We start from the raw sequence: 12,275 nt of genomic DNA, 5'->3' as shown, positions 1-12,275 counted from the left end.
CGACATTTTGGAATAATTACATTAGAATATCTAATGCTTAACTATAAGTATATTTATTCCCGTTCTAATTTAACTAATAGACTATTTCATTCCATAACTTTGATATTCAATACAATTTATAAGCATTTAAAGCGTTATCACAATATAAATGAGTTTTAATATATAATATTTATCTATTTGTATACTATTACACAATAAAAAAGCATTTTTGGTGGAAATGAAATACATTATACTTAAATGAATAAATTTAATCATTAATACAAGATAGATTTGCAATAAGTGTACTAATCTATACAACATATTGAAGAATTGCATAATATTTATATAATAATCAATAATCAATTTTTATATAATCTTCAGACTTCATCATCAAGATAAAGTATGATAGTATGGAGTATGCTCTGATGAGTGGTATACATAGAAGTCCCAGATAAAGATTTTTCTCAAAAAAGCGTCACTTTTGGTGAAATTTTGGTCTTGGTCACGCCCGTAACAAAAATTTTAGTCTTCCCTCTTTAAATGCCACATGAATATGAAAGTGAACGTTCACAAAATATTCAAAATAGTTTTGACACTTTTTACGGGCTTATAAAGAGTTTATTGGAAAGAAATTAGATATATTGTTGCTAGGAAAACCCTCGATTTTTTTTAAAAAAAGGATACTAGTCATATGAAGAAGTACCCATTTCCTGATTCAGCAACAAATAGTTGAGAAGGGAAAAATGTTGTTTGAATTATTTTGGACAGAAAAAGATATATAACAAAAACTATTTAATTACAATAAAGAATAAAGAATAATATATCTTGTTAAGAGAACAAGTTAGGAAGTGAAGGAGAAATGAAGTTGAAGAAGTCTGTTTCGATATTTGGCATCGAATAAAATTCGTTTGCAACAATTCTTTTTTCTGGTCTTGGAGCAGTACTTTCTATCTCCAGAGCAACACCAACGACACTTCCTATTGGTTGTCTCCTCATTATCTTGTCGCAAATAGGAAGAATCTGTGGTGTTGAGCAGTTTTCGATTCTTGAAAAAGCTGGATAACAAAAGATGATCAATGCAGCACAGAAACAAATAATAAATGTATGTGGTGAATCACTGCACATCGCTGAATCCCAGGCACGCTCAAGGTTCGGTTCGTCAAGTGACCGCTTGAATGCTAACATGAAACTAGAAACAACAAAATTCATGTCTTGCATGTCACTTTTTATAATCCATTCTTTAACTTTCGGATCGTGAGTGCCAAGTAACTCAATAACTAACTGGAGATCGATGTTTGTGACTCCATCCATGCTGCCTTCGATGAGTGAGCTGTTGATTTTCTCCGCAAAACTTGCGAAACACCAAAAACCAAGAGCTTCAACTTGATCATCTGTATAAAGCTTGGAATTGTAGAAAACAAGAAGGAAAGGAAGAACTACATCATTAATTCCTTGTGTGTATCGTACATCGTAGTTCCAAATTGCATATGTTTTGAGAATATTTTCCATCATAGGCTTAATTGCTTGTTCATTTGAGCCTTCTGGTAGATGAGTTCTCTTAACATCCATCCTGATGGTCTGATATGCCGATCTGAGTTCAGGACGGTGAGTTAATTGGAATGATGACATTGATTCCCACTGATACTTGACCAATTTGTATTCATCGACACGCTGATCGAGCACTGATTCGATTTCCTTGGCAAATGGAAGCACTCCGAGAAGCTGTGGCCATAATAATGGTCGAAGATCAGTATCAATGCCTCTTCTGGAAGCTTGCATGCGAATATCGTTGAAACTGATGGATGAGCCAACGATATGATCGTAGTCTGCCTTCGTAAATGGAGCATTTGTAAAAGATGCACCATCTATTCCGAATTGTGTTGCGATTTGAGCTTTGGTAATCTCGTCAACGAATGGTACTGATTGGTTTGATATGGAAACTTGTATGAAAGGAACATTAAATTTACCATCTTCGCATGGAATAATGTAAACACGTGCTAAAGATGAAAATGATGGGAAAACTTGAGCATTATTGTGTGTAATTGTTCGCCATACATCTGATGATAAATCATTTTCGCCACCAATGGCGGAATTGATCGCAATAACTTGTAAAAACTGTAAACATGATTCCATAGGGTTTTGTTTGAATTGAAATTGATACATTTCTGGTGGATGTAATGTGGATATAAGCATATCCATGCAATGCGGTTGCGGAGTGACAATTAATTTTTGTATTTGCGATGCTTGTAAGTAGATTTGATGGCGATACATAACAGATGTGCGCGTACTACCTGGAGAAGATGTAACGCGCAGTTGTTCGTGTCTTATTCTGTCTTCGGAATATTGGGCCCACTTAAAAAAGAAATTTCCGTTGTCTCTTCCAATAATGAACACACCTCTTGAACCTGCCTTTCCTGGGACATATGTTTCAACATCATGGAAAATTGCAAGAATAAGAGGTTGTGGAAGATTTGATATCATAACTTAAATACTGTGTCAGATTTCAGAAATTTTAGAGAACAATATATTCCTTATATGATGTTATATTTGAATTTAATGTGAGAAATGAGAAATTATATTGAATAGTTTATATTGTCAAAAACATCGGAACCTTGTCAAAACAATTTCTCAACAGATAAATAATTGTTTCTTGAGACTTCTGTTAATGAAATAGATTGTATTGCCTAAATTCTAATAAAATAATTTGTTTTAATTATCGATGAAGATGAGGTAATGATATTTTCAAGTTTAAGGGTTCTGATCGACCAAGTAAAGGTTCTCAATTTGTTTCAACTTCATGGCATCTTGTAGGAACGCAGACTTACTATTCCCCGATGCTTCAGTAGACAATATGGTAGGAGAGGAGTAAATGAAGCTATCATCTACTGATTTATGAGTTCGCAAATCGACAGAACCTATCAAAATGATAAAATATTTGAAACAAATTTTACGAATTTTCCTTAAAAAGTATGCATGGCAAAATGCTAAACTAGCTCGAAAAAAATTCAGATTTTTCGGTCTTTGAAAATTTCTTTACTTGATAAATTTTTTGAATAAAAAAACATGTTTTCGGAAATTCCAATAGCAAAAGGGCAAGAAGAGCAGTCAATATCAGTCCAAAAATCAGAAGGTTCATTAGCATTTGTGATGTTTTTATATATTGCTATTTTACAAGGAACTTTTATTTATTTATCTTTAAATAACAAATATTCAGTTCACTCATCAGGTAGTTACCAACCATTCCGCAAATTTCACTCTTATATTCAAGGCGATTTTGACTTTGCTGTTGGTCCCATTTCAAAATATCATTCTCTCGTGAATGTAAATGCTTCTGTTGTCAGAGCATACTCTCCTGAAAACGAAACAATGGATTTAGTGATGAATATTTCAAAAAAATACTATAAAAATTCCAAAATTACAGAGAAAAATACTTCACAGCCAATATTCTTAAAATTTACTGGCGATGATCGATTGTCAACTGAATTTAACGTCCTAAACGAAATTGTTACGTATTATGATCAAATAATTGTTAATGTGAGTTTAATCGGCAATGTACTGAATGCTACAGGACTGAAAATTGATTACAATTATCCAGATCCAAATGTCTACCGATTTGCCATTAATATGCGTATTTTCCCCTTATTAATCATTGCATATCCAGTTTTTACAGAAATTTATAACATTTTCAAGACAAAAACTCTAGGGTTGAAGAGAATATGTTATGTTTCATTTCTTATATCGATGTTATTTTATTCAAATGCTTTAGCTTATTTTATTCCAATTTTCAACAACAAATTTATCGATATGATTACTCAATTCATTTATAATACGATTTTATTATTACTAGAAACATCGTTTATCTGTGTTCCAACACAAATTCTCAAAATTCAGTTCAATTTTTCCACAAATCTTGCATTCACAGCTTTATCGGTCGTATTAAATCTATTTGATGCATTTTCTAAGTGCAAATATCAGTATTTTGGCCCAGTAATCATTGATTTTAAACCAAATATCATAGAACAAATTATTTATTCGATTTTATTTATTACAGTATTAGTTTCTTTTGTTCTTTTTGTTATCAAGGCCAAAATAGTATCAAATACTCGTCCATTTATTGCTATTACAATTGTTAATTTAATTTTCAAATTATTTTTATTTGTTTTCATATCTCCTGTTGTTGAAAGCAATTCAAATCTTCTTATTTCTTCACTAGAGTACTCAAACAACTTAATTTGTGGTTCTGCGATTGTTTTTATTTCAATTCTTTGTTCTTATTCTTATTCACAGCTTAATGACCAATATCAGTCAACAAATTCCATAAGTGATATACAGATTGTCCAAGAAGATTTAGATCTTGATATTGTCTCTGATGATTAAATTAATTTTCATATTCTTTGCTTATAACTCTCTAAGATTGTAAATTTAACATGTATTGTATGATTCTGTTGTTTATTTTGAAAATAAAATCTTTTAACTTTCATAATTTGAAATCATTTTTTGATTTATTTCGAAATCAATTGTAGGAAAGAAAAATAATCATATTTGATTAAAACAAATGTGAGATAATTCATAAATCAATTTATTATTTTAGTAACTTATCAAAATAAATGAAGGATTATTATTTTCGTCTGGAAAAATGATAAAATTTACACTTTTCCGATGTTTTGTCAGGGGCGTGAATCGACCCAAAAATGTCGGAAAAGTGTAATTCTCGGGTATATAATTATTTTCATCAGACGATAATGATAATATTTTATTTTCACGTCATTCTATAAAGATAAATTTATGAGATTGCATTGGAATGATACCCACATAAATTACAATGATAATTTGTCACTTTACCTGACAAAAATGGTAATACCCCGAAAATAAATTCATATCATTAATATTCAGAGCCAACTGATTCTATTTATCTTATTTATTTGGAAACTTATTGTTTAGATACTTCGTAGGACTACCTTTTTTGATTATGACTTCATTGCATTAATTAATTTACCACCTTTTAACACTTTTTGAATTGAAAATTCAAAAAGTATAAAATTTAAAAAAAATCATTCCTAATGTACTTTTTCAATTAAGTTTTTCATTTTCACTTTGAATACATCACAAAATTTGAGTAGCAAATTGAAAAAGTGGGAGAAATGTTATCAAAAGTGCCACATTTAAATTTTGTTACAAAGAATGTCAAGTTCTGAGAGATCAAAAAATGAAAATGGATGTGATTTTATTAGCATTAAGCCAATTGAAGTATTTGAGTACCCTAGTCAAGCATCAAAAATTATTTGGAGTGTCAATTCCAAAAATATTTTACAAGTATTTTCACAAATTATCGAATTCGTTACAAATAACAAAATATCTATCCAAATGTCACTTTACCTGATAAAGGTTATTTCACGAATTCGTATTAAAGATATTAAATTATTTACAGAACTTTACCAAAAGATATTAAACCAATTTTCATGTATCCAATTTGAAAACTTCGAACCTGCAATTGATGGAGATGAAATCCTGCATTTAAATTCAACAGAATCTCCTTTTTACTATATTGCATGGGATAAAGTTGATGACCTTAAGAGTAAATTCCCAAATCTCGATATAAATGAGGAAACAATTGCAATCACACCACTCGATTGTGCAATTAAATATGGATCAGAATTTTGTTTCAATTACTTGAAAAATTTAGGAGCCAAGTATACTTGCAAATCCAAAATGTATGCTGTTCAAGGTGGAAATATAAACATTTTTATGCAAATGATAGAAGATGGTAAGTCGTTCGATGACATGATTTATACAGCATTGAAATATCGAAACTATGAAATTGCTGGGGGTATTATTATTGTCGTCTGGCGGTTTTAGACGACAATGCGAATTTTCAAATAATAGGATTTTTAGCCAGATAAAGAGCTACTCCATATATCATGCGTGTTTGCATACTATATACATAGATGGAATTGATGTTCTTCCTTTATTTAGGTACCGAAACATGCTTGAAAAATCTATTTTTTAGACGACAATGATAATTTTGTCACTTTTCCAGACGACAATAATAATTTGTCACCTTTTTAGACGACAATAATAATTTTGTCACTTTTTCCAGACGACAATAAAACATCCTCAAATTGCTGAGTATCTTAAAACAAATTTTGAGCATACTTTACCTTCAATAGCAGAAAGCATGTATTGGGGAAATTATGATGTTGCATCTTATTTACTTTTTAATGGAATGGATTACGACGAAATTTATTTACTTTTTCTTTTCATATTTTTCATTGTTTTATAGAATTCTCCTTCTTTTCATATTTACCATTGTTTTCTAGAATTATCCTTCATTTCATATTTGTCATTGTTTTATCAAATCATCTTTCTCTTCATATTTATCAATATTTATTGTAATCCTCTTTCTTTTCAAATTTCTCGTTGTTTTATTACATTTTATTTCCTTTCATGTTTCTTATTGTTTTATTATATTTCCCTTCTCTTCATATTTTTTATTGTTTTATAGAATTTTCTATCTTTTTCATACTTCTCATTGTTTTATATAATTAATTTTCTTTTTATATTCCGCACTATTTTATTACATTCTCATGCTCTTCATATACATCATTCTTTTATGATATTCTCTCAATATTAATGAATGTCCCCTAAGTATTGCAATCAAAGTGAATTTAATTGAAATTGTCAAATTCTTAGTTGAGCTTGGTGCTGATGTTAACAAGATATTTATTCTCTTTCTTTTCATATTTATAATAGTTTTATCTAATTTTCTTTCTTTTAATTTTTCGCATTATTTAATTACATTCTCTTGCTTTTCATGTCTATCATTGTTTTATGCAATTCTCTTTCTTTCCACAATTATCATTGTGTAATGAAATTCTCTTTCTATTAATATTTATTATAGTCTTATATGATTCTCCTTCTTTTCATATTTCTCATTGTTTTATGGGATTTTCTTTCTTTCCATATCTATCATTGTTTTATAGAATTCTTTTTCTTTTCAAACTTATCATTGTTTTATCAAATTTTCTTTCCTTCCAAATTTATCATTATTTTATAGAATCCTCCTTCTATTCATATATATCATTATTATATGAAACTCTCTTAATATTAATGAATGCCCTCTTGGTATTGCAATCAAAATGAAATCAATAGAAATTGTTCAATTCCTAGTTGAACATGGCGCTGATGTTAACATGAATCTTTTTCTCTTTCTTTTCATATTTATCATTGTTTTATTACATTATCTTTCTTTTAACATCTATCATTGCTTTATGAAATACTCTATATTTTCATATTTATCATTGTGCTATATAATTCTTTTACTTTTCATATTTCTCTTTGTTTTATGGAAATTTCTTTCTTCTCATGTTTCTTATTGTTTTATTTCATTTTCCTTCATTTCATATTTATCATTGTTTTATACAATTCGTTTTCTTTTCATATTTTTCTTTGCTTCATCATATTTCCTTTCTTTTTATATTTATCAATATTTTATGGAATTTCCTTTCTTTTAATATTTACCATTGTTTTATAGAATTTTCTTTCTGTTGATGTTTCTCATTGTTTAAATACATTCTCTTTCTTTTCATATTTCTCATTATTTTATAGAATTCTCCTTCTTTTCATATTGATCATTTTTTATGCAATTCTCTCAATTTTAATGAATGTCCTTTAAGTATTGCTATCAAGGCGAATTCATCTGAAATTGTCAAATTCTTATCTGAACATGGTGCTAAGAATATCAAATAATTCTTTTTTAGTTGCGCGATTCTATATTGAAACAAGATATGTTAATGATGATATTATTTCAATAAAAATTCCATATTAATAATTTAATTTTGATGATGGTGACATGTTTTAGTTTATTTCGAAAATAATCTTATTTGTTGGCCGATTCTGAGAAATATCTCTGTTAACAAAGGAAAGAAACGACATAAAAGTGTTGGCATCTAGTTGCAAGGTGAAGAGCAGTATCTTTAAGTCCCATAGTAGCTTTGGTGTCTGCACCATTCTCGATAAGAACACGGCACATTGAAACAATACCCATTTGAGCGGCAACACATAAAGAAGGTTGATAATCTTTTGACATTGACTGTTTTTCAATGTAATATAGCAAAGCTTTGTAGTTTAATGATCTTACACAATCATACAGTGATGCCTGCTTCGTATCTGAGAAATTCTCGGATATATAAGATGACTACTTCATAAATTGCTTCGAGGAAAAAAAATACCTAATTGTTCCAAATATATCATTAGTTTTTATTTACTTTCATATCTCCTGTTGTTGAAAGCAATTCAAATCTTTTTATTTCTTCAATAAAATACTCAAACAACTTAATTTGCGGATCCGCGATTGTTTTTATTTCAATTCCTTTGATTGTGCGTGTTTCTCTAAGATTGTAAATTTAACATATGTTGTATGATTTTGTTGTATTTGTTAAATATTAAATCTTTTAAATTTCATAATTTGAAATCTTATTTTTGATTTATTCCGAAATTGATTGTGGAAAAGCTTAAACAATCATTTTTGATTGTGGTTTATTAATTTTTCAATTTATAGAAAATAAATTGAAATTCTTTTTCGATTATTGGGTAATCATTTGGAGTGATGTATATTTTATGATGATATAATAAATTATAATTAAATGGTATATTACCATAAATCAAATTTATCTATTTTTATTTATCATTTTATTTTCGAATTATATTCTTTTAATAACTGAACATCAACATTATGATGATTTTTGTCTATATGAGAACATAATTTTAATATATTTTTCATAATTTTTGATTCATTTGTTATGAAATAGCTGTATTTATTATGATATTCCTATTCGTAACATATTGTAAAAATATTTTATATGATTAAAACGGTGATAGTTCATCTTTGGCTTTACTTTGAATGCGAAATTGTCGGTTTGCATTCAAAAATTTCAAAGTTCACCGGGGTTCAAAATTCAGAATTTATTCAATTTGAAATTTTACGTTGTTTATAAAATCATATTATATTTTAATTCTGTTTCCAAAATAGCAATACGATAATTTTCAATAATTTATTTGTAAAATATTTTTTAGGGGTATTATTATTGTCGTCTGGCGGTTTTAGACGACAATGCGAATTTTCAAATAATAGGATTTTTAGCCAGATAAAGAGCTACTCCATATATCATGCGTGTTTGCATACTATATACATAGATGGAATTGATGTTCTTCCTTTATTTAGGTACCGAAACATGCTTGAAAAATCTATTTTTTAGACGACAATGATAATTTTGTCACTTTTCCAGACGACAATAATAATTTGTCACCTTTTTAGACGACAATAATAATTTTGTCACTTTTCCAGACGACAATAAAACATCCTCTTTTTTTATTATTCTGATATTTATTATTAATTTACATGATGATAAAGTTATATGTTTAGGTTTTTGTAGGATCCGATTATATTGTGAGGTGAAAAAAGAAAAAAATCAACCATCCTGTGTCTTTTTAAATAATTATTATATTTGTTTTATGGTTAAATTGAATTACTCTCAAAAAGTGATCAATTGAAAACGTGAAAAAATTTTACATTTTTATAAATGTTTCCTTGTAATGATATGCAACCAAGCACGAAGAGAGTTAGAAATCATTTCAGCCAAGAAGAGGATGCGCAACTTTTATCCTTAGTTTCATCTTTCAAAAAATGTGAAATCGACTGGGATGAAATCAGCAGAATTATGAAGAGAAATGTTCGACAATGTAAAGATAGATATTACAACTATCTTATTAACACAAAACAAAATATAGATTTCACAAATAATGAACTTTTAAGGATCATTCAATTGTATTCGATTATTGGCCCTCATTGGGTAAAAATGTCTAGCTTTTTCGAGGGAAGAACTGATATTGACATCAAACTCGCTTACAAGAGACTCCAGAGAAGGAAAATCGCAACTGAATCATCTTTTCAGATATACTTGTCCGTGAACAAAGATAACCAAAGTGCTCTCAAGAAGCTTTGCACTAAAAGATTCATTACCCGCAAAGCATCGAATAAATCGTCTCTCGAGCACGATAACGCAGTATTATCAAAATATGGTGATGTTTCACATACAAACATTCAAAATTCGGATGAAATCGAATTCATCCTACAAGAAGGACCATTTATTGATGAAATACTCAATGAGGAAGAATTTTTCAACGATTTTTGTGAATGTTAATTTTTTCACAATTGTATTGTTTGTAAGCAATTATCTCTATCATAAATATTTTTTATTTTAAAATGAGCATTCGCAATTTGAATATCATGTTTTCTAAATGCAGCTTATATATCATCGATTGAATGATTTAATAGATAGAGTTTGTTTTAATAAAGTTGTTTACAACTTATTTCGTTAACTCGACAAGTAATTTTTTTCATTTGCTTTGTGTCACAAAGTAGTAAATATAAGCTGTGAATCAAGTTGAAGGTAGATATGCCTTTTGACTCGCAGTACACTTAATGTGAATAGAGTTTGCCTTAGAGAAGCTTCATAAAAATTGCAATTCTCTTGCATACAACTATTTTTGGTGCAAATGTTGTTAAGTAATTTTGCAATAGAAGTAAAAATAATCATATGCAATAGAATCACACTTTTCCTACATTTTTGGCTTACTTCGCATGTCTGACAAAAAGTCAGGAAAGTGTTAATATTCAAATTATACAAATTCAAGAATCTATTAAAATCCCAAAAAGTAAAAGCTTGGAAATTATGGAAATATTCAAACATTTTACAGACAATTTAAATTAATGAATCCTTATTGGGGTTTTACATAGATTGAAGAAAATGCGCAAAAACGATTATTTAAAATTGAATTTGCACATTATTTGCGTATTTTAAAAATTTTGGAGTTGTCAATTATTAAAAATCAAATCCCTAAAAAGTAAAAAGTATTAATATTCAATGTGATAAAAAAAACATAATTTATTTAGTATTGTTATTATTCATCTTCTCTACAAGTCTGGCTGGTTTCCCGCCATTATAACTAAGGAATTGTCTGATATTCTCGTTCTTGACATCATCGGCGATGTCGTATGGAGTTTTTCCAATTTCATTCCTCAGATTTGAATCAGCACCATGAGAACAAAGGAAAGAAACGACATAAAAGTGTTGGCATCTAGTTGCAAGGTGAAGAGCAGTATCTTTAAGTCCCATAGTCGCTTTAGTGTCGGCACCATTCTCGATAAGAACACGGCACATTGAAACAATACCCATTTGAGCGGCAACACATAAAGAAGGTTGATAATCTTTTGACATTGACTGTTTTTCAATGTAATATAGCAAAGCTTTGTAGTTTAATGATCTTACACAATCATACAGTGATGCCTGCTTCGTATCTGAGAAATTTTCGGAAATCCAAACAAATAAGTCATCTCTATGGGCCAAAACTGCTGCAGGAAGAAGACATGAATGGTCTTTGAGTTGTTCAATTGATAGTTTGATGATTTCGAGGTTTCCATGCATTATGGCGCATTCAGCAGTTGATGAGTCGATTTTTGCTTTATTTACGAGTAAAAACTTAAAGCAATTGATGCTTCCGTAGTATGCAGCTGTACTGATCAATGTGCGCTCATGAGAGCCGAAATGTTCTTGTAAAATTTTTTGATCATAATCAAAGTCTTCTTTTGAGGCTAATTCTTGTAAGAGTGGTAGATTATCGTTTTTAATTGCATATCCTAATTCATTTAGTGGGAATCCGCATTCAATAATTTCATTATAAAGTTTCCAATCATTTTTCCTGTATTCTCGAGTCAATTTATCGAATTTGTCATCTTGTGGACAGTTTTCAACGATTTCTTTGGCAAAGACTAACTCATATCCATTCACATCCTGTAATGATTCTTGAATTTTACTAAATGTCCACATTCCTCGCTGAAATAGACTTCTAATATATTTTGTATACGGAAGAATTGATTCCATTGATGCAAAAACGCGTAATACTGCGTAATTGAAGTGATTCCACTCAATACATAATTTATATGTTAAAATTTCTGCCATAACAGAATCGTAAAGTGGTGCTGTTGATGTATAGACGAGAATTGCGGCTACTTCATCATAGTCTTCATGAAAAAACGAATGTCTAAGCGCTCCAAGTGTATCATCCATGTTATCTAACGATAATTTTTTGAGATACTCAAGGAGTTGAGCATATTTCTGCATATGTTTAGGAATGTTCACTGAATCAAAGGGGCCAGACTTATCCCCTTCCATAATTTCTTTCCTAAATAATCGTACGTTACAACTTAAATTTATTTTCAGACCCTTAAATTATAGAAT

The 12,275-nt window shown here is 29.3% G+C and overlaps 5 protein-coding genes across 5 annotated transcripts; 2 read left to right on the top strand and 3 right to left on the bottom strand.

Annotated features, from left to right (window-relative positions):
• Positions 1-746: 746 nt before the first annotated feature.
• TVAGG3_0223130 (regulation of vesicle fusion) lies at positions 747-2,462 on the bottom strand (the record flags this gene model as incomplete). The annotated part of the gene is made up of 1 exon (XM_001309418.1): positions 808-2,460. One exon carries the CDS (start codon positions 2,458-2,460, stop codon positions 808-810), a length of 1,653 nt encoding a protein of 550 aa, XP_001309419.1.
• A 2,698-nt stretch (positions 2,463-5,160) lies between these two features.
• Positions 5,161-5,835, top strand: TVAGG3_0223120 (protein ubiquitination; the record flags this gene model as incomplete). The annotated part of the gene is made up of 1 exon (XM_001309417.1): positions 5,161-5,835. One exon carries the CDS (start codon positions 5,161-5,163, stop codon positions 5,833-5,835), a length of 675 nt encoding a protein of 224 aa, XP_001309418.1.
• Positions 5,836-7,888: 2,053 nt separating this feature from the next.
• TVAGG3_0223110 (Ankyrin repeat family) lies at positions 7,889-8,065 on the bottom strand (the record flags this gene model as incomplete). The annotated part of the gene is made up of 1 exon (XM_001309416.1): positions 7,889-8,065. The coding sequence occupies one exon, from the start codon at positions 8,063-8,065 to the stop codon at positions 7,889-7,891; it is 177 nt and encodes a 58-aa protein (XP_001309417.1).
• Positions 8,066-9,557: 1,492 nt separating this feature from the next.
• Positions 9,558-10,178, top strand: TVAGG3_0223100 (MYB protein-related family; the record flags this gene model as incomplete). The annotated part of the gene is made up of 1 exon (XM_001309415.1): positions 9,558-10,178. One exon carries the CDS (start codon positions 9,558-9,560, stop codon positions 10,176-10,178), a length of 621 nt encoding a protein of 206 aa, XP_001309416.1.
• A 744-nt stretch (positions 10,179-10,922) lies between these two features.
• TVAGG3_0223090 (spectrin binding) lies at positions 10,923-12,214 on the bottom strand (the record flags this gene model as incomplete). Its single annotated transcript, XM_001309414.1, has 1 exon — positions 10,923-12,209. One exon carries the CDS (start codon positions 12,207-12,209, stop codon positions 10,923-10,925), a length of 1,287 nt encoding a protein of 428 aa, XP_001309415.1.
• Positions 12,215-12,275: the final 61 nt, after the last annotated feature.

The sequence above is a fragment of the Trichomonas vaginalis genome, chromosome IV (genome assembly GCF_026262505.1).
Source record: "Trichomonas vaginalis G3 chromosome IV, whole genome shotgun sequence".
In the NCBI taxonomy this organism is placed as follows: Eukaryota; Parabasalia; order Trichomonadida; family Trichomonadidae; genus Trichomonas; species Trichomonas vaginalis.
The sequence above is the reverse complement of the archived record's forward strand: the minus strand, read 5'-3'. Positions and strand labels throughout refer to the sequence as shown.